Below are 24,093 nucleotides of genomic sequence, written 5' to 3' on the forward strand. Positions count from 1 at the left end.
CTTAGTTTCTAATATCTCTATATTGAAAAACATCTATGTGGACGTTGAGAATGGGTATGGTTCGGACTATTTGTATTGTTATGGTCCAATGGCTATCCTCCTATTCCATTGTGGATGATAAATGGGATATTGCCTGTGTGCCAGAGGTTGCCCAAAAAGGTGTCTAAACGCGATTACGCAATCTATGCATTTGGAGGTCCCAATAGACGGTGCTTCTTCTCCGGTCCCGGTCCCGGTCCCGGTCCCGGTCCCCCCCTTATTAATCAGACAGGGTTGAATGACCCCTAAGAATCCGACAGGGTTGAATGAATCATCAGTGTAATATTTTAGGACATTTGTTGCTGTCCAAGTTGGTGAGAGAGAGGGACATGATGTCTGAAAGCAACAGCCTCTCCTCTCCAATGCTGTATGCTGCGTCTTTAACTGTTGCCCCAGCTCCTCCTACAGTGACATGCCTACTGTCTGCAAACCCCTTTTAGTTCTGCCTGCTTGTCACAGCGGTTACTGGAAATGACACACGGGAGGCGGTCGAATGGCAAACGTTAAAATAATGTGCTATAGCTACGATCCAACCGGAATCCACATTTTCATCAGATTTATATAATAACGCGATATAGGTCATTTTTAGTAAAGGGCAGCTATAAGACCGCAGTATCAAATGGACGTCGACCGCATCTGAATGAACCCAGCATAATTTCTAGCCTACGGACTGAAAGAAAAATATCCTTAATGTGTTCAAGCCTGGTGGTGTGTTCACTCGGTCAACCAGCCTTGGCGAGCAGAGGTGCTGCTATATCGGTGGACGAAAGTGATCAGAGCGGATTCGGTTCTGTCCCTATCCACAGCAGTAGAAGTTTAGCGCCGTGATTTTTTATCTCCCCCCTCATGTTACTGCAAAGAGCCACCTCCACATTTCCCTAATGAAAATTCATCTTTGGAACGGTTCCCGGGACGTGACAGAGATTATGTCGAGTAAAAGTGTGGAATGGCTTCAAGAAGAACTGGAGTCCGGGCTCGGGGTGAGCTCGCTACTACTGTTGGACTGCCGATCGCACGAGCTCTACGAATCGTCGCACATCGAGTCGGCCATCAACCTGGCGATACCCGGTTTGATGCTGCGGAGACTTAAGAAGGGGAATCTACCGATCCGGTCCATCATCCCCAACAACGAGGATAAGGAGAAATTCGTGAAGCGGTGCAAGACGGACATGGTTCTTCTCTACGACGAGGCCACTACGGACTGGCAGGAGACCGGGGTGGCGAGCTCTGTTCTCGGCTTGCTTCTGCAAAAGCTCCGAGATGAAGGTTGTAAGGCTTTCTACCTGGAAGGTGAGAATGAACTTCTTCGATTCTATTATTTTATGTTCCTGGTACCTTTTTTTTTTTTTTTACGTCTAGAGACTAGGCTACTTGTCTAATACAACAGCAAAGACATTTGGACTATAGCACAATTTCTATTTTATTCCTACATGTCCGAGTTCAGAGACTAGGTAGACCACTTGTCTAATGAAACAGTTACAAATGGACTATAGCGCAAAGTTACATTGTAGCTAAGTCAAGGCAGCGGTATGGATCTATGTATCCATTCGTTTCCCTCTCACCACAATGGTATTATCGACTATGGAGTGCCTATTTGATTGTGTTCTGTATCATATTAAAGTTGTAAAATATTTTTTGTCTAAATGAAAAGTCAACGGAAGGCAGCCACGGTTCCTATATAATAATGTGTAAAATATAGAAATAAAGGTCTATATTTTCCTCAAGTGATTCAAATGAATAAAACCAATAATATTTCTCTCGATTTTTATTCCCCTTCCGCTTCACGACTGCCTTTATAAAATAAGCAGTGTTGAAAATAACTTATTCTATTGTCAAATAGTCGCTTATTTCCCACACCGTGACAGTAGTAAGAATCACCAAGTTTCAACCCCATTTTCGATTGTTAATCTATTAGAGTAAAATATGTTGTATTAATTATTTGAGTTTTAACTTTGAAAGAATGTTGAACGAGGCAAAGATGTTTTCAATTAATGCTCTAACATGGCTCCGCCATGTTGTCAAGTGCTTCTTCAGGAAAAGACGTGCATTTCATGAATGAACAGAACAGGAACTATTTCTTCACTGTGTGCTGTCTGACACTAGTCTAGGCTATATACAAACCTTTTCTTTATACCACACAATCAACACCATTCTCGCCATAGGCCCATTCGTGTCTTATTTTATGTGTGTAGGAAAATAATAATAGTTGAGTGAACTATTCCTAAACATGTTTCGGGCTCACTGTCATTCAGGAACTACTTCTATGCTGTGTGTTGCTGAGACTAGATTGTAGAGTGAGATAATACAACCTATTTATGACAGCAGAATCAGACCCGTGCTAAAGACCTTCCACTATTCATTACTGTCTCATGTAATGTATAATTATAATTATAATTATATTATTAATGTGTACTTTCATGAATGAACAATAAAACACTTGTAGCCTACTGTACATTGAACTGCTGAGAGTATACTATAGAGGCTGTCCATCCTGACCATAGATCTATTACCATCCTGACTATAGATCTAGTACCATCCTGACCACAGATCTAGTACCATCCTGACTATAGATCTAGTACCATCCTGACCACAGATCTAGTACCATCCTGACTATAGATCTATTACCATCCTGACTATAGATCTAGTACCATCCTGACTATAGATCTAGTACCATCCTGACTATAGATCTATTACCATCCTGACTATAGATCTAGTACCATCCTGACCATAGATCTATTACCATCCTGACCACAGATCTATTACCATCCTGACTATAGATCTATTACCATCCTGACCACATATCTAGTACCATCCTGACCACAGATCTATTACCATCCTGACTATAGATCTATTACCATCCTGACTATAGATCTATTACCATCCTGACCACAGATATATTACCATCCTGACTATAGATCTATTACCATCCTGACTATAGATCTATTACCATCCTGACTATAGATCTAGTACCATCCTGACCACAGATCTAGTACCATCCTGACTATAGATCTATTACCATCCTGACTATAGATCTAGTACCATCCTGACCACAGATCTATTACCATCCTGACCACAGATCTATTACCATCCTGACTATAGATCTATTACCATCCTGACCACATATCTAGTACCATCCTGACTATAGATCTAGTACCATCCTGACCACAGATCTATTACCATCCTGACCACAGATCTATTACCATCCTGACTATATATCTATTACCATCCTGACTATAGATCTAGTACCATCCTGACCACAGATCTAGTACCATCCTGACTATAGATCTATTACCATCCTGACTATAGATCTATTACCATCCTGACTATAGATCTATTACCATCCTGACCACATATCTAGTACCATCCTGACCACAGATCTATTACCATCCTGACTATAGATCTATTACCATCCTGACCACATATCTAGTACCATCCTGACCACAGATCTATTACCATCCTGACTATAGATCTAGTACCATCCTGACTATAGATCTAGTACCATCCTGACCACAGATCTATTACCATCCTGACTATAGATCTATTACCATCCTGACCACATATCTAGTACCATCCTGACCACAGATCTATTACCATCCTGACTATAGATCTATTACCATCCTGACTATAGATCTAGTACCATCCTGACTATAGATCTATTACCATCCTGACCATAGATCTAGTACCATCCTGACTATAGATCTATTACCATCCTGACTATAGATCTATTACCATCCTGACCATAGATCTATTACCATCCTGACTATAGATCTATTACCATCCTGACCATAGATCTAGTACCATCCTGACTATAGATCTATTACCATCCTGACCATAGATCTATTACCATCCTGACTATAGATCTATTACCATCCTGACCATAGATCTAGTACCATCCTGACTATAGATCTATTACCATCCTGACCATAGATCTATTACCATCCTGACTATAGATCTATTACCATCCTGACCATAGATCTAGTACCATCCTGACTATAGATCTATTACCATCCTGACCATAGATCTATTACCATCCTGACTATAGATCTATTACCATCCTGACCATAGATCTAGTACCATCCTGACTATAGATCTATTTCCATCCTGACTATAGGCCCATTCATGTCTTATCTCATGTGTGTAGGGAAATAATAGTACTTGAGGAAAATATTCCAAACATGTTTCAGGTTCACTGTCTGATATTCAGGAACCACTTCTACACCGTGCTGCTGAGACTAGCTGCTAGTGTAACAGATGTGCTCGTACTTCGTAACTCTCTTGCGTTGTGTTTTTAAAGAAAGGACTGTCCAGCCAGAGATTTGTCGCTTGCATGTCAATATCAGACTAGGTATTTTGTAATCAAACATCATAATGACAAAGACAGTACAAAATACAACAAATCTATGTACCTGACGATAGACACGAGGAAGGAAGCACATTAGATGTGCAGGACAACAGTATGTTGATGGCTGTAGATTCATGTTTTCATCTGTTAGTATGGAAATAACTGAATTAGCAGGGAGCTAATGTGACCATTACAATTAGAGCATGCTAGCTAACTCACTCTTACAGCAATAACATACAAAAGCACGTCCCAGGATTCTGCCAATATCTAACAGGTACTGTACACATATATATACACATCAGGACATGTACACAGTGAACTCGTACACATTGTAAACATGACAATAGAACGTGACCTACCACTTGCATAGAAATATCAGACTGAGAAGAACTGACGTTCACGATCTCCCCCCTATCTGCAAACATAACCAATGGCGTAACACCTTATTGATATGTAAATTCAACCAACCAATAGGAATACATAAACATCGAATACATATTTCTGCAGTGGCAAGTGGAAACACAACCAACCTTGTTACACTAGGCTATAGAGATATGACCTACAACCTGTTCACAATATTACAGAATCATTACAATCCTGACCATAGACCACTGTTGTCTTATCTTGTCATTATGAAAATGGTAATAGTTGAGGGAAGTATTCCATAGGCCTACATGTCTGAGGCTCACTGTCACCTGTCATTCACAAAAAGTCCACACATGACACTCTATGGCCCTGTCACTTAGATGTCCCCTTAGATCAGATCAGTGGTAGGATACTGTACACATAGCCGCAGGAAGTAGGGGTTCTGAGGGTTCTGATGAGGGTTCTGAGGGTTCTGAGGGTTCTGATGAGGGTTCTGATGAGGGTTCTGAGGGTTCTGATGAGGGTTCTGAGGGTTCTGATGAGGGTTCTGAGGGTTCTGAGGGTTCTGATGAGGGTTCTGAGGGTTCTGATGAGGGTTCTGAGGGTTCTGATGAGGGTTCTGATGAGGGTTCTGATGAGGGTTCTGATGAGGGTTCTGAGGGTTCTGAGGGTTCTGAGGGTTCTGCCGCACCCCCTGAAAAATAAGAATAAATTGTTTGTATTTTTTATTTGTATATAAATAAATAAAATCACCAAAGGTAGTGCACTGGGCCTTTGCTAATCCTATATTAGCAGACCTTACAGCTGTCTGTAGCACGGGCAAAACATTTTTTTCCTCCAGCATTTTATTGAAGGACTGGAAACATGGGATATACAGTAATCACATTACCAAAAACATCAGTGTATGAAATGGGTTTATTATTGTGTTATAGGATGTAATGTGATAATATATCAGTATACATTTATTTTACCATCGTGTAGGAAGTAGGCCCATATCCTTTTCCTGTCTGACACATATACATAGTATCTGGTTGTTTGCGTTGGCACAATGTACTTTTTTATTTCACCACTTTGAATATGTATATGCTGTGTACACACACACACACAACCTTTTTGTGTACAGTATTTTCATAAATCTCAGTACTAATTGAGTAGATTAAATGAAAAGTTTACACAACCTTTCATCACACAGAGATGACTTTCCAATTCACATTGGACAATAAAGTTATATTCTAATGCTCACAATTTCATTTCTCTGTATTGTACTTTTTTTGAATAGGTGAAATGACAACATGCCGCACAATCATTCTCATATTGTAATTCTGACCCATCTCTGTATTGCTGTGTTTCCAGGGGTTCTATTTGTTTCTACTGTTTTATATTCTACTCTATTCTACTCTATTCTACTCTATTGTATTCTATTCTACTCTACTATATTCTACTCTATTCTACTCTATTTTATTGTATTCTACTCTATTCTACTCTATTTTATTGTATTCTACTCTATTCTACTCTATTTTATTGTATTCTACTCTATTCTACTCTATTGTATTGTATTCTACTCTATTCTATTCTACTATTTTCAATTCTACTCTATTCTATTAGATTATTTTTTTACTCTATTATATTCTACTGTATTCTACTCTACTATATTCCACTCTACTCTACTCTATTTTACTATATTCTATTCTACTACTCAATTCTACTATATTATATTCTACCCCATTCTATTCTACTTTATTCTACTCTACTATGTTCTACTCTATTGTATTCTACACTATTCTACTTTATTCTACTCTATTCTATCCTACTAAATTCAACTCTACTCTATTCTGCTCTATTCTACTATTTTCTATGCTACTCTATTCTACTCTATTCTACTCTAATCTATTCTACTATATTGTACTCTACTATATTCTAGTCTAGTCTATTCTACTCTACTCTATTCTACTCTATTCTACTCTATTCTATTCTTATATTGGGATTCTGATCCATCTCTGTATTGTTGTAATTTCCAGGACAATAGTTGTATTATATTTTACCCTAATATATTCTATTATATTCTAATTAGTCTCTGTTGTTGTTTCCAGGTGGCTTCAACAAGTTCCAGACGGAGTACCCTGAGCACTGTGAGACCAACCTGGACTGTTCCTGCCCCAGCAGCTCCCCGCCTGCCTCCGTCCTGGGTCTGGGTGGGCTGAGGATCAGCTCGGACTGTTCTGATGGGGAGTCATCGGACAGGGAACCGGGCAGCGCCACCGAGTCCGAGGGCAGCCCTCTCCCCAACAACCAGCCTGCCTTCCCGGTCCAGATCTTACCCTACCTCTACCTGGGCTGTGCCAAAGACTCAGCCAACCTGGACGTCCTGGGGAAGTACAACATCAAGTACATCCTCAACGTCACACCCAACCTGCCCAACATGTTTGAACATGACGGAGACTTCAAGTACAAACAGATCCCCATCTCCGATCACTGGAGCCAAAATCTCTCACAGTTTTTCCCAGAGGCCATTTCTTTCATTGGTGAGTATAAGTGGCCTCATTTGGATGCTTTAACAGATCAGTTGGAGTTTAGTCTTTTACAGATCATTTGGAGTTTAGTCTTTTACAGATCATTTGGAGTGTACAGTCTTTACAGATCAGTTGGAGTTTAGTATTTTACAGATCATTTGGAGTGTACAGTCTTTACAGATCAGTTGGAGTTTACAGTATTTTACAGATCAGATGTGAGTTTACAGTCTTTTGAAGTCTTGTTTTGTGATGTTCGTTTTCGCAACATCTTATGAACCTATCTCATAGCTGATTCATCAGAGAACTGTGGTCTACACTTGACACTTACATGTGACTTCTGCTATCAGAATATAAAGATCGCATTGAAAAGACGGGTCTAGACGCACAGAAGTCACTTTGTGGTCTGATCTGGCTGACCACTTCACGTGGTGGTCAGGGATTGTGTGCGGATTTCTCCTCAGTCTGGACGCAAATCAGGCTACCGAAAGGGCATACAGCGGGCGTCGTTCATCAGCACTCCTCCCGCAAGTCTCCAGAAAACGTGTGTTTTGGGAGCGAGAGGCACCTTCTCATTATACCGTTGGAGGAAATACGTTACTACTGTGTGAGGAACGTGTTTGCTGGCCTCATACATGCTAGCCAGCTAGCTAATATTTAGAAAAACAATTTTCTGTTTGGCTAGAGTTATGCTAACCTGTTTGCAATCCCTTTAGTGTTGCTTGCTGGCTAGCTACAAAGGTTAGCTGGCTAGTTAGCAACAGTAGTTAGCTACTGCCATTAGTTGTGGTGTTGTTATCAGATTTAGCCTATTCCACCGTTTGTAGAATGCATACTGGCATCTGAATATAGCGCGGGAAAAGGGAATCCGGACACACTGTGGACACGGTAGACACATTTACATGTAGGTGTAGACGCATGACGCGTTCAGAATTCCATGATCAGAACTCTGTGATCAGAACTCTGTGATCAGAACTCTGTGATCAGAACTCTGTGATCAGAACTCTGTGATCAGAACTCTGTGATCAGAACTCTGTGATCAGAATACTAAAACTGCATGAACTGTCAAGTCTAGACATTTCACCAACATTCAGGTTATATAACTATTAATATAACACTAAATTAGGCATAAATAGATTAATCCAATTTGATTGTGCCTCATATCTATTGAAGGATGAGTCAAACAAGCGGTCTTATTGCTTATTTGATTTGATTTGATTTATAAGTACAATAACTCATATTTTTGCTTAAAACATGTAGATTTATAAATTACAAAATAAAAATGTAAATCTTAGTCGTTTATCAGACGCTCTTATTCAGAGCGACTAGGGTTAAGTGCCTTGCACAAAGGCACATCGACAGATTTTTCACCTAGTCAGCTCGGGGATTCGAACCAGAAACCTTTCGCTAGGCTACCTGCCGCCCGTACAATAACAAGTACAATAACAGGTGTTATTGCCTAAAACATATCGTATAGGTTTATTACTACAATGCCAAATCTTATTGCTTAAAACATATAGATTTATAATACATTAACAGATCTTATTGCTTAAAACATATAGATTTATAAGTACATTAACAGGTCTTATTGCTTAAAACATATAGATTTATAAGTACATTAACAGGTCTTATTGCTTAAAACATATAGATTTATAAGTACATTAACAGGTCTTATTACTCAAATATAGATTTATAAGTCAGCAACTTAAGCTAACAAGCCCCACCTCAGACGCAACAAAACGTTGCTTTATCCTCCAAGGAACAAAACGTTGCTTCACTCTCCAAGGAACAATATTGAACTCTGAGTTGATTTATGTCTTCTGAGCGGTTTGTGGTATTTCCTGCTACACGTCTCATTTCACACCATGAAAGAGCCATGACTTGATCCGAGTCATTGCAGGGATTATATTATTATCAAATCACAGAGTGGGCCTTTAAATAACTCATCAAAAGTTGGCCTAAGGTTTCTAGCACACTCGTTACACCACAGAAGGGAATCTGTGAATGAAGCAGGTCATCTTGAGAACCATTGTGAAGACTGATGAATGAAGGAAATACCTAGTTTTTAAATGATTCAGGTTACCCTCCGCTGCACCCAGAGGTTAAAGGTTGTCGGTTGATGCCAGCTTCTTCATCTACTGTCTATTACATGACCTCATTCCATTACTGTAATGTGGTTGTGTTTCACGGTTGCCAGCCTTCAGTCAGAAGATAAACACCTCCAGAAGGCTGAAGGTACAGAGTATCACTTCATCAAAGCTCTGATCTCACACATTACTTGACAGACATTATTCCCCAAATTAGCCTTATAGTTATCTGAATGAATTGTATTATTCGGTCCCACTTTAAACGACGTGCAGCTTATAAAGGCTTCATAAAGCACTACATAAATGTGTTACAAAGCATCTATAACCATGTGTCATGCTTTATAAAGGGTTCATAAATGTGGCATAACTGTGTGACATAATCACTAATGTCATGTGACGTAACCCACTATGTCAAATAGGATATAAACGTGCTTTATAAAGGGTGACATTTTGTGCTGAAGAATGGCACACGCTCTGAAGTGAAGTCATGCTAGTCACGTTACACCTAATCTCGTTCCCAGACACTTCCGTCCAAATGCGCGGGAGGTCTGGTGGACCGACGCATCAAACTTGGCCTTCATTAGTTAGGGTTAGGTTTAAAATCACATTTTAAGAAGATAAATTGTGGTAATGGGCAGAGTTTAGAAATAATGATGACTTTTTGACTGTGTTAAGTAGTGACGATGACACATACTTTACTCAGTAAGGTCACTCCTGTAGAATTATATGGGTCACTCCCACTAAGACGATCTTTGAATGGTTGATATCACAGGCTTATATGTGCTGTGTTTGCAATAGCCTGGGGACGACGTTACACCAAGAAACACTTACCTTGAGAAATTGAAATTGTCTTTCTTCTGGAACCAAGTTACATGTTCCTCAGAACACAAACATGCACACAACAACAACAACAACAACAACAACAACAACGAGCCATACCCGAGCGGTGCTGGGCCCAGTCAGGTCTTTAACACAACAACAACAACGACGAGCCATACCCGAGCGGTGCTGGGCCCAGTCAGGTCTTTAACAGAACAATATAACGAGCCATACCCGAGCGGTGCTGGGCCCAGTCAGGTCTTTAACAGAACAATATAACCAGCCATACCCGAGCGGTGCTGGGCCCAGTCAGGTCTTTAACAGAACAATATAACAAGCCATACCTGAGCGGTGCTGGGCCCAGTCAGGTCTTTAACACAACAATATAACGAGCCATACCCGAGCGGTGCTGGGCCCAGTCAGGTCTTTAACACAACAATATAACGAGCCATACCCGAGCGGTGCTGGGCCCAGTCAGGTCTTTAACACAACAATATAACCAGCCATACCCGAGCGGTGCTGGGCCCAGTCAGGTCTTTAACACAACAACAACAACGACGAGCCATACCCGAGCGGTGCTGGGCCCAGTCAGGTCTTTAACACAACAATATAACCAGCCATACCCGAGCGGTGCTGGGCCCAGTCAGGTCTTTAACACAACAATATAACCAGCCATACCCGAGCGGTGCCGGGGCCCAGTCAGGTCTTTAACACAACAATATAACCAGCCATACCCGAGCGGTGCTGGGCCCAGTCAGGTCTTTAACACAACAATATAACCAGCCATACCCGAGCGGTGCCGGGGCCCAGTCAGGTCTTTAACAGAACAATATAACAAGCCATACCCGAGCGGTGCGGGGCCCAGTCAGGTCTTTAACACATTCACCCACTCCCCCTCTGAAAGGTCAACCACAAAATGTTGGCACCATTGTGACAGGTTGTAATCAAGCCCTGGTCTCCATGGGAACAGAAGAGGAATACCTGGTGAGGTAGTCTCAGGATGGACTCCTCCAAATCATCTTAGTTCTGACACACACACACAAGCTTTTCAGGCCCATCAGTCCATTTAAATACGTCTCTCACCCTACAGTAACCTGTGGATCACGAGAGAACCGTCATAAATCAGCAGAACGTTAATAACCTGATTAGTGACACTTCATGTAGTGTCCTGTAACACTTAGTTTGAAGTGAGACACCTTCGGTCATTCATAACACATCCATAAAGACTCTATATCGCATCATGCTGTACTTAATTTAGTCAGACCCCTCTGGTCATTTATAACACACGGTGTCCCGTGTAGATCAGTTGGTAGAGCATGGAGCGTGCAACGCCAGGGTTGTGGGTTCGATTCCCACAGGGGGACCATTATGAAAAAATGTATGAAAAATGTATGCACTCACTAACTGTAAGTCGCTCTGGATAATAGCGTCTGCTAAATTATTTAAACTAAAACAATTTAAATTGTAATTCATAACATATACATGAATGCCTCGTATCATATGACGCTGTACTTACTGCATGAATACATACATAAAGGCTTAATGATATTAACACTTAGGGAATTATCACTAAGAGCTAAAACAAATGAACATTAAAATACATGTTTAAACCATACATTTCCTTTTATTTGTACATTTTTAAAACAATACAAAATACATGAAGTTTTCAAAAAAGTCCAGCAATGCAATTCCATTGAACACTACACAGGGCTGTGAATAGTGCAGCTTGTCCCTGAGCAGGAGGACGAATGGTTCTTCACCTCTCTGCCTGCTGGAGGACGAATGGTTCTTCACCTCTCTGCCTGCTGGAGGTTACAGCATGTTGGTTCCAACCTTTAAAAGTAACAACAAAGAGAGTTAGCAGGTATGTTAGGAAATGCCTTTGTCACACCATCTGGATAAGGGCATTTCTGTGCAGCGCCAGGAACTCTAAATGGGAAGATGGGGAAACTCTCATGACGTGACTATGAGACATGGCTTTATATAATAATATAATATAATATGCCATTTAGCAGACGCTTTTATCCAAAGCGACTTACAGTCATGTCTAAGGGGATTTGTATTTAGCTGAGCCTGCTAGCTAGCTAAATTGAGAAATTATTTGAAATAACGATTGAGGTAGCTACAGTATATAATCTCAACACTTGAGTACTACAAACTAATTTAAATGACAATAAATAAAGGTTAACTTACTTGCTTTTCGCTGTCCAGTGGCAGCACAAGTGGGCATTTGATTTCCGAACACATGATCAGCGCCTCGTCAGCAACGCTAAAAAAGTACTTCCGGGTCACGGAATTTCAGAAATTTAAAAGATTAAAGTCCCCCATGTAATAATAGAAAAGTGTCAATAACCATTCATGATATATGAAAAATAGCTGTCTCAAAATTAACATTGATTCATATTTGTTCATATTTAAGTGACATTTGCATTAAATGTGGGTTTTAAAACATGTTCTAAGGTCAAATAAATGCCCTCAACGCAAATCACTGTATATGTAACATATTGGGTTATAGAGCAATAATTATTCTGGGTGCCGCAGTAAAAGTATTGTAGGGAATACTCAGTAGGGTCTGTAGAATGTATATATGGTGTCTTTTCACGGGGTTCTGAATAATGCGGAGTGTTGCTGGCCTTTCACTCCACCCGTTGGCCGAATCACATCACGTGAGCTTACTGCACTACAGAAAACCCGCTAACCAAAACAACAGTGGCACCTACACATTAAAAGGCACCTACACTCAAAAATCTAAGTTTTCCCCTGATGTGGTTTAAGCATTGTGGTGAACACAGAAAATCACATTGTGCTGTTTATCTATTACAAACTGGGGGAAAACAGAACAAATGTGGGAAATCTGTAACCTGGAAAAAGAAAAACGGAAATGGAAAAATCCATACAGAAGTAGGCAAAAAATACAAACTGATTTTAAAAGGCCCTACTAACGGTTTTAAAAGGCCCTGCTAACGGTTTTAAAAGGCCCTGCTAACGGTTTTAAAAGGCCCTGCTAACGGTTTTAAAAGGCCCTGCTAACGGTTTTAAAAGGCCCTGCTAACGGTTTTAAAAGGCCCTGCTAACGGTTTTAAAAGGCCCTGCTAACGGTTTTAAAAGGCCCTGCTGTGCATGACTCCACTTTAGAGTGTGTCATCCTGCAGCACAGCATTATGGGGGAAGTTGAGGTCAGGTCCAATATTGACTATGCACCCAGGAGGGAAAGAGGTTGGGCCAGCCTAGAAATGTTTTAGTGAAATATAATATATAACATTAAACAGACACTTTTATCCAAAGCGACTTATGGTTGGTCCCGGGTATGAAAAATAAGAAAAAAAACAATGTATACACTCACTAACTGTAAGTCGCTCTGGATAAGAGCATCTGCTAAATGACGTAAAATGTTTAAATGTAAATCTGTCGTCCCAGAAGACAAAATCAAATCCAGCTGAAAAGTTGAGATGTTCTCAAATTCCACGTTTTTTTTCTTCTTTTTTTGTGATGACAGTTGTCTCTTCATTAAGAATAATAATAATAATAATATGCCATTTAGCAGACGCTTTTATCCAAAGCGACTTACAGTCATGCGTGCATACATTTTTGTGTATGGGTGGTCCCGGGGATCGAACCCACTACCTTGGCGTTACGAGCGCCGTGCTCTACCAGCTGAGCTACAGAAGAACAACTGGGTTAAACAACCAATCACGTCTATTGTAAACTCGTATAACGGGTGAAACTCAAAGTGAAAGAAATGAAGTCACAGTGATATAAAGCAGGAGAGAAAAGCCTTTGGAAGCTTCCACCACAACACAAGACAGGCTTATTAATACCCTTCCCCATTCAAGGTCACGCCTGGGTTGAGTCCCAAATGGCACCCTATTCCCTATTGGGCCCTGATCAAAAGTAGTGCACTATATAGGGAACAGGGTGCCATTTGGGATGCAAACCCTGTATTAGCGCTCTTTTCAGAGAGTTTCCCTTCACTTACTCAGAGTGCACAGCACAATGTCTACCAATATAGACTCGTTTTCACCTTGGATTCGCAGAATCAAATAGAAAACCAAGAAAGATGTTCTTGACAAGTTGAGAATCACACTGCACAGTGTGGGACTACTGTTGAGTCACGACAGTTGATTCACCACTATACACAAGGGATAATAACAGAGCTTTGCTTAGAGTTGTTTGTGCAATTTCATAGTACATTTCAGTATTTAACATCAGACTATTTCAGTATTTAACATCAGACGATTTGTTTTTAATTTCAGTATTTGAGATTAGACTATTTCAGGTTAGTTTCAGTATTATAGCTCAGACTATTTATTTTCAGTGTCAGTATTTCAGTATTTCAGATCAGACTATTTGACGATAGTTTCTGTATTTCAGACCAGACAATTTGACAATAGTTTCAGTATTGTATATCAGACTATTTGACGATAGTTTCAGTATTTCAGATCAGACTATTTGACGTTAGTTTCAGTGTTTCACATCAGACTATTTGATGTTAGTTTCAGTGTTTCAGTAATCAGTCTACTAGACGTTCCTCCTCCAATCCCCAAGGAGGAATACCCAGGGCTTTCCCTCTTCAGCTTCATGGGAATGTGGAGTTTTTGTTTGGCTCTGGAATGTCCAATGCCTTGTTTGTTTTGAAAGTGCCATAGTTAAGAAATACACTACGACGTGAAAGGATCGAGTCAGACTCAGGAAGTATTTAAGGGTCTTTGTCGATCTCCGGAATGGTGGTAGCAGGGTTTGCTGCTCAACTTTTAGGGAAATACACTACATGACCAAAGGTATGTCCAACATCTCATTCCAAAATCATGGGCGTTAATATGGAGTTGGTCCCCCCCTTTGCTGCTATAACAGCCTCCACTCTTCTGGGAAGGCTTTCCACTAGATGTTGGAACATTGCTGCGGGGGACTTGCTTCCAATTCAGCCACAAGAGCATTAGTGAGGTCGGGCACTGATGTTGGGCGATTAGGCCTGGCTCGCAGTCGGCGTTCTAATTCATCCCAAAGGTGTTCGATGGGGGTTGAGGTCAGGGCTCTGTGCAGGCCAGTGAAGTTCTTCCACACCGATCTCGACAAACCATTTCTGTATGGACCTCGCTTTGTACACGGGGGCATTGTCATGCTGAAACAGGAAAGGGCCTTCCCAAAACTGTTGCCACTAAGTTGGAAGCATAGAATCGTCTTGAATGTCATTGTATGCTGTAGCATTAAGATTTCCCTTCACTGGAACTAAGGGGCCTAGCCCGAACCATGAAGAACAGGCCCAGATCATTACAGTTGGCACTATGCATTGGTGCAGGTAGCGTTCTCCTGGCATCCACCAAACCCAGATTAGTCCGTCGGACTGCCAGATGGTGAAGCGTGATTCATCACTCGAGAGAACGCATTTCCACTGCTCCAGAGTACAATGGCGGCGAGCTTTACACCACTCCAGCTGACGCTTGGCATTGCGCATGGTGATCTTAGGCTTGTGTGCGGCTGCTCGGCCATGGAAACCCATTTCATGAAGCTCCCGACGAACAGTTCTTGTACTGACGTTGCTTCCAGAGGCAGTTTAGAACTCGGCGGTCCCGGTCTGTGAGCTCTCCAGAAATCCTGGTTGGAAGATCCCTGGAATCAGGAGGGGATAAGCAGGAAATCCAGGAATCCTCCGACAGAGATTTCTGGAAAACCTGGGAAAGTTACCAGAATGTTGCAACCCAGTGAAACTGCTCACACAGTTAATTTAAACTCAACCTCAGGCGAGATGCAGGAGGATAGTTTCAGCCACAGACATCTCAACCTTTATTTCCTTGAAGTTACAATCCCCCAAAACATTGGCTTCCTTAAAACAGCCATTGTCTGTGTTCATCTGACCCCAATCTCCCAGTCAGAGACACAGCTACAGTAGAAACATACTCTATCCATCCATCAAGAGAGAGGAGGAGGAGGAGAGAGAGAGAGAGAGAGAGAGAGAGAGAGAGACAGAGAGACAGAGAGAGACAGAGAAGCACTTTACGGTAGCCTTGGAAGCTCTAATGGCTTGATAGCGTTGCACCAGATAAAATCCAGGAACACCTTGGTTGTTAATAATGGATCATTTCTATCTATGTGTCCATCCCAAATGGCACCCTGTTCCCTTTATAGTACACTACTTTAGACCATAGCCCAATAGGACCTGATCTCTCTCTCTCTCTCTCTCTCTCTCTCTCTCTCTCTCTCTCTCTCTCTCTCTCTCTCTCTCTCTCTCTCTCTCTCTCTCTCTCTCTCTCTCTCTCTCTCTCTCTCTCTCTCTCTCTCTCTCTCTCTCTCTCTCTCTCTCTCTCTCTCTCTCTCTCTCTCTCTCTCTCTCTCTCTCTCTCTCTCTCTCTCTCTCTCTCTCTCTCTCTCTCTCTCTCTCTCTCTCTCTCTCTCTCTCTCTCTCTCTCTCTCTCTCTCTCTCTCTCTCTCTCTCTCTCTCTCTCTCTCTCTCTCTCTCTCTCTCTCTCTCTCTCTCTCTCTCTCTCTCTTTCTTTCTCCCCCCCCCAATGGGACCTGGTCAAAGTAGTATAATATAAAGGGAATAGGGTACCATTTGGAACGCACATCTATCTCTCGATGCACGTTTCTGTATGTATGGAATGTATTGTTTGATGAAGAAACTCTGCTCTGATTAAAAACTATTATTTTGTCAGTTATGGAAATAGGTCATTCACTTCTGAATAGTCAGATGGTTGTTTGTTCAGATCACGTTATGAAGGTATGCAGCACTTCACATTGTAGATACACTATATATCTGTTAACTGTAGATACACTATATATCTGTTAACTGTAGATACACTATATATATCTGTCAACTGTAGATACACTATATATATCTGTTAACTGTAGATACACTATATATCTGTCAACTGTAGATACACTATATATATCTGTCAACTGTAGATACACTATATATATATCTGTTAACTGTAGATACACTATATATCTGTCAACTGTAGATACACTACAAATCTGTTAACTGTTGATACACTATATATCTGTCAACTGTAGATACACTATATATCTGTCAACTGTAGATACACTATATATCTGTCAACTGTAGATACACTATATATCTGTTAACTGTTGCTACACTATATATCTGTCAACTGTAGATACACTATATATCTGTCAACTGTAGATACACTATATATCTGTCAACTGTAGATACACTATATATCTGTCAACTGTAGATACACTATATATCTGTCAACTGTAGATACACTATATATCTGTTAACTGTTGATACACTATATATCTGTCAACTGTAGATACACTATATATCTGTCAACTGTAGATACACTATATATATCTGTCAACTGTAGATACACTATATATATCTGTTAACTGTAGATACACTATATATATCTGTCAACTGTAGATACACTATATATATCTGTTAACTGTAGATACACTATATATCTGTCAACTGTAGATACACTATATATATCTGTTAACTGTAGATACACTATATATATCTGTCAACTGTAGATACACTATATATCTGTTAACTGTAGATACACTATATATCTGTTAAACACCAGAAACCAGAGAGGTGGAGTTGGTATCGCTGTTCTCTGTAGCTCAGCTGGTAGAGCACGGCGCTTGTAACGCCAGGGTAGTGGGGTCGATCCCCGGGACCACCCATACGTAAAAATGTATGCGCACATGACCGTTAGTCGCTTTGGATAAAAGCGTCTGCTAAATGGCATATTATTATTATTATTATTATAAACACCAGAAACCAGAGAGGTGGAGTTGGTATCGCTGTTCTCTTTGAAATCTTTCCGAACACACACATTTCACGCCCCCCCCCCAAAAAAAAAGTCAGTATTCAAAACTCTAAACTGTGTTGCGTCTCAAACACATCAAACTAATCCGTATCTTTATCTTCTCTCTCCCCCCTCCAGACGAAGCTCGCTCCAAACAGTGTGGTATCCTGGTGCACTGCCTGGCAGGGATCAGTCGCTCCGTAACGGTAACCGTGGCCTACCTGATGCAGAAGCTCAACCTGTCGCTCAACGACGCGTACGACTTCGTGAAACAGAAGAAGTCCAACATCTCACCCAACTTCAACTTCATGGGTCAGCTCTTGGACTTTGAGAGAACGTTGGGGCTCAGTAGCCCGTGTGACAACCGCTCCTCCACCAATGAACAGCTGTTTTTCACCACGCCAACCAATCACAACGTGTTCCAGCTCGACACGCTGGAATCTACATGAAGGCGTGTGGGGGGGAGGAAGGGGGGGGGCGGGACTTGAGCGGCCATCTTGGATGTGAATGTTTTTATCTCTTCTCTTCAGAGGCTGGCTGTGCTTTGACAGCGGATAGCCTGGGATGGTGGACGGACTGTGCGTGGGCAGAGACAGGTCAGAGGCCAAATGGAAGTCTGCTTGGCTTGTAGAGCTCTGTTGGTCTCTCAGAGGGTAGAAAGGAAGAGGAAGAAGCCCCGTCTCCTCTCCTCAGTGGTTTGGGAAGCTTGTAGTCTTGCCTTTGGAACAGCCTGTCTTAGAAGCAGACTGAGACGTGCTACGCTGTAGAACAGAACAGAACACAGAGCTTCATACAAAGACAGGAAACAGATGGTGGATCCTCTTGGACGACGACCTCATCAACAACCTCGTGATGATGATGATGATGGTGCCAATGTGTTGCAGTGTCTGGGGGGGGGTCACCCCTTATGGAGGGGATCGCACTCTACTGAGTGATGATGATGATGGTGCCAATGTGTTGCAGTGTCTGGGGGGGGTCACCCCTTATGGAGGGGATCGCACTCTACTGAGTGATGATGATGGTGCCAATGTGTTGCAGTGTCTGGGGGGGGTCACCCCTTATGGAGGGGATCGCACTCTACTGAGTGATGATGATGGTGCCAATGTGTTGCAGTGTCTGGGGGGGGTCACCCCTTATGGAGGGGATCGCACTGTACTGAGTGATGATGATGATGGTGCCAATGTGTTGCAGTGTCTGGGGGGGTCACCCCTTATGGAGGGGATCGCACTCTACTGAGTGATGATGATGATGGTGCCAATGTGTTGCAGTGTCTGGGGGGGGTCACCCCTTATGGAGGGGATCGCACTCTACTGAATGTAGGGTTGGATTTTTAAAAACAAAGATATTATTAACACAAACACAAGTATGTTCAAGTGATGCATATAACATGTACAAGTACTAATGTATGTATGTATGTCTACATGCATTTGTATATTTGTATAAATGTACGCACAAATGTGTGGATATACTGTATGTTTACTGCTACTCCTATAATCCTGTCCACAACCAGAAACAGATGCACTATAACATCTGAAGGAGACCTGTATAACTAAAGAGAAAACAGACCAAGAGAAAAGTTACTTTTCATAATATTCTGGGTTGTTTTTATAGTTTTTTTTTTTCTATGTTTGTAAACGATGATCTAATGCAGTTTGCACAGTGGTGAAGCCTATCACTTCTTGGCACTTAAACTAGTACTCCAGAGAAAGAGACATTCAACGAGAAGGCGAGAGGGAGAGGGAGAGGGAGGGAGAGGGAGAGAGAGAGAGAGAGAGGGAGAGAGAGAGGGAGAGAGAGGAGAAGGAGAGAGGGAGAGGGAGAGATGGTGTGGTGTAGAGGCAGTCCTAGGCAGAGACTAGCTCCTGCAGCTGGTCTGACCATGCCGTGGGCTGGGACTGGCTGGGTGAAGCTTATTGTTCCTTAACTGCATATGAAAAGATGGGTTCATCCCAAGTGGCACCCTATTCTCTATATAGTGCACTACTTTTGACTAGGACCCATAAGGCTCTGGTCAAATGTAGTGCACTACGTAGGGAATAGGGTGCCATTTTGGGATAAAACCGTGGATCTGTTTGTCTCAGCAAAGAACCTCACTTCCTCCGAGAGAGTTTTAATCCTGGGTCGATTCACCCCGCAAGCCTTGGCTATATTATGATATTATAAATATTATATTACATTACACTACATTATTATATTATGAATAAAATATAAGGTAAATTATATATTATGTTATGTTCTATACATGAGCAATCTACTGTGTGCTGTCCAACAGTGGTGTGCAGGTGACTACCTAAGGAAGTGGTTGGGAGGTGGCCTGGGCACCAGTCTATTTGTGCAATCATTCCACTCCTTGCCTTTTGTTTGGCATGACAAGTTGGAATGACAGTTGGAATGATAGCACGAACAGACTGGTACCAGGCTAGTTGGGAGGTTGTTGGATGTTGTTTATTTACCAGTTGGAAGCCGGAAAATGAGAACTGTTTTTTTTTACTGCTGTCTGGTAAGTATAGAGAGGTTATAAGCTCTTATAACGGGTTATAAGCTATAGCTGATCACATACAGCAGCATACAGTATGTAGCCAGGAGGATTTCTGACTAGGGTTGGACATTTCCCGGTAACTTTCCCAAATGTCCCAGTTTTTCCCAGAGATCCCGGTTAGAGGATTCCTGGATTTCCTGTTTTTTTGGCTCTTGATTACGGGAATCTCCAACCAGGAATTCTGGAAAACCTGGGAATGTTGGGAAAGTTACCGGAAACCTTTTTTTGTGACATTGTTACATGAGACTTGTCCAAAGGGAGCGTGGCAAAGAACAGGGTTGCTTTACGCTGGCCTTATTCTATAACCTTATAATACAACTCTTTCTATAATGGTGACTGTTCAATACTCTTTGTATCTCACTTTAGAAATATCGTTGTGTAAAAACATTTGTTCTTTAATGATAATAAAATCAAAATATACATGGCAATGACGGACAACTAATTGTCGGTGTCCGAAATAGCACCCTATTCCCTATAAAGTGCACCCCTCTAGTGCTCAACTGTGGTCAAAAGTAGTGCACTATATAGGGAATAGGGTTGCCATTTGGGACAGAGCCATTGTCTTTAACGGGTCTTCAGACGAGGTTGTTTGTATTACTCTGTCTGCAATATTAAATCAACAAACACCTTTTATTATATTATATCAACAGTATTTTATACATCTGTTTGTGTTACTATTGTTTTTTACTATAATAATTAGAATTATAGAATTAGAATTCTATACGTAAATACATAATACAGCTGTAAATACATAATACAGCTGTATCTCTGACCGCTTTGATTTTTTTGTAGGGTGAAATTGGCCCCTAAACGCTGATCCTGGTTCAGTTTGGCCTTTTCCCCACTAATGGTTAAGGTTAGGATTTTGGGGGAGGGAAAGCTGATTCTAGATCTGTACCTAGGGGGGAAACGTTATCCCAAAAGCGCTCTGCTTTGGGACTGAAGCTATCTTTCCTTCACCTGGGGGTGTCCAAAGGACAGGGCTTGGTTCGGTTCGCTAGCCTGAGTCCCACATCTGTGTGTCATCTTGCCAATGTAACAGAGTTAGCTTCGTTACCTTACTCCCTGAAGCCGTGTGAGGAAGGAATCTATATTGTTAGATAAAGCACAGGGAAACCTGTTACACCAACCCCATTGCTCCATTGTCAAGCCAGACAACAGACTGGCACCCAGGCTAATACGGTGTTGGGTAGCCTAGCGGTAAGAGCATTGGGCCAGTAACAGAAAAGGTCGCTGGTTTTGAATCCCCGAGCCGACGAGGTGAACAATCTGCCGACGTGCTCTTGAGCAAGGCACTTACCCCTAATTGCTCCAGGGTCGCTGTTCATAATGGCAGACCCTGGCCGTGACCCCACTCTCTGAGGGTGTCTCAGGGAGAGTTGGGATATGCAAAAAAAAAACACATTTCCAATTCACACATGCATATTAATACACACGTGTGAAATAGGACAAATATAAGCACCCCACCAAACTGTTCTTATTTAATAACAACAGTTTGTTTGCATCTCAACACCTAGCCTGGGAGCCAGTCTGTTTGTGCTAACCTTCCACTCCTTGTCCTCTGTTTAGCCATGGAGTGTCAAGGAGTGGATTGATAACACAAACATATCTGGGTCCAGGCTACATTACGCCTAAGAAGTAGGAGACAACCTGCACCAACGGTAATATCCTGAGCAATGTTTCTGTTCTACCGCAGCTCATTACTCCATTACATCGAAACGTCTTTCTTCTTTAACAATTTAGATTTGTTTTGATAATGTGCTCTATGCTATCTGTCTATTCATGTGGCCTTTCAATATGTTATATCTTTAAAGCTGATATGCAAAGTTGTTTCTCCTAAATATAATATAGCATTATTCCAGATGATGATGATGATGATGTGTATTTTACATGCTTGGTAGGACTTTATCCGTTTTTGAGTCCGAACCCAGTCACAACAATGAGAAAATGTGGACGAGTCAATCACACTTCGTCCCAAATCGCACACTTTATAGTGCACTACTTTTGACAATGGCACCATAGGCTCTGGTCAAAGTAGTGCACTATATAGGGAATAGGGTGCCATTTGGGATGTACTCTTCCTTTACACCCTAGGGTTGAAATGTATTTCAGTGCAGAGGTTGTTGTTTTTTTAAAAAGAGAAAATCCTTGATTTCAAGCTGCTTCGTGTGTTTGTGTCTTTGTAACGATGAAAGAGAAACCCTAAGTGTTTTTCTCTGTTTGTATATTTGACACAGGAATATATATTTTTATGTGACATTTTATTGTAGCTTCTTCCTGTTAACTAAGGTAGCGTCCCAAATGGCGCCCTATTCCCTATGTAGTGCACTACTTTTAACCAGGTTTCAAACAGCTCTGGTCAAAAGTAGTGCACTATATAGGGAATAGGGCGCAAGAGTGTGTTGGATCCGTGAGATGGAGGGAGTGTGAGAGGCCAGAGTGAAGAGTGGAAGAAAGAAAATGAATGATAAATAAATTAATGTTTACAGCGCCTTCAGTAAGTAGTCACACCCCTTGTCTTTTCCCACATTTTGTTGTGTTACAGCCTGAATTTAAAAATTGATTAAATTAAGATTTTGTGTCACTGGCCTACACACAATACCCCATAATGTCAACGTGGAATTAGAGAGAAGGGCACCTACTGCAAACATTGAATATCCCTTTGATCACGGTGAAGTTATTAATTACACTTTGGTGTATCAATACATCCAGTCACTACAAAGATACAGACGTCCTTCCTAACTCAGTTGCCAAAGAGGAAGGAAACCGCTCAGGGATTTCACCATGAGGCCAATGGTGACTTTAAAACAGTTAGTTTAATGGCTGTGATAGGAGAAAAATTAGGATGGATCAACAACATTGTAGTTACTCCACAATATTAACCTAAATTACAGAGTGAAAAGAAGGAAGCCTCTACAGAATAAAAATATTCCAAAACATGCATCCTGTTTGCAATAAGGCACTAAAGTAAAACTGCAAAAAATGTGGCAAATAACTTAACTTTTTGTCCTGAATACAAAGCATTATGTTTGGGGCAAATCCAATAAAACACATATTTTCAAGCATGGTGGTGGCTGCATCATGTCAGGGGTATGCTTGTCATTGGCAAGGACTAGGGAGTTGTTTAGGATAAAGGTAAACGGAATAGAGCTAAGCACAGGCACAATCCTAGCGGAAGACCTGGTTCAGTCTGCTTTCCAACAGACACTGGGATACAAATTCACATTTCAACAGGACAATATCCTAAAACACAAGGCCAAATATACATTGAATGTTCCTGAGTGGCCGAGTTACAGTTTTGACTTAAATCCGCTTGAAAATCTATGACAAGACATGAAATACGGCTGTCCAGCAATGATCAACAACCAACTTGACAGAGCTTGAAGAATTAAAAAAATAACAATGTGCTAATATTGTACAATCCAGGTGTGCAAAGCTCTTAAGAGACTTACCCAGAAAGACTCACAGCTGTAATCGCTGCCAAAGGTGATTTTAACATGTATTGACTCAGGGGTGTGAATACTTATGTAAATGAGATATTTCTGTATTTCATTTTCAATAGATTAGCAACATTTTCTAAAAACATGTTTTCACTTTTTCATTACGGGGAATCGTGTGTAGATGG

General features: G+C 41.3%; 1 protein-coding gene across 1 annotated transcript; it reads left to right on the forward strand.

The window, feature by feature from the left end:
- The first annotated feature begins 504 nt into the window (after positions 1 to 504).
- LOC121577881 (dual specificity protein phosphatase 7-like) lies at positions 505 to 21,109 on the forward strand. The gene is made up of 3 exons (XM_041891838.2): positions 505 to 1,329; positions 6,838 to 7,269; positions 18,068 to 21,109. The coding sequence occupies exons 1-3, from the start codon at positions 921 to 923 to the stop codon at positions 18,376 to 18,378; spliced, it is 1,152 nt and encodes a 383-aa protein (XP_041747772.2). The 5' UTR covers positions 505 to 920; the 3' UTR covers positions 18,379 to 21,109.
- Positions 21,110 to 24,093: the final 2,984 nt, after the last annotated feature.

Source organism: Coregonus clupeaformis, chromosome 12, assembly GCF_020615455.1.
Source record: "Coregonus clupeaformis isolate EN_2021a chromosome 12, ASM2061545v1, whole genome shotgun sequence".
Taxonomy (NCBI): Eukaryota; Metazoa; Chordata; class Actinopteri; order Salmoniformes; family Salmonidae; genus Coregonus; species Coregonus clupeaformis.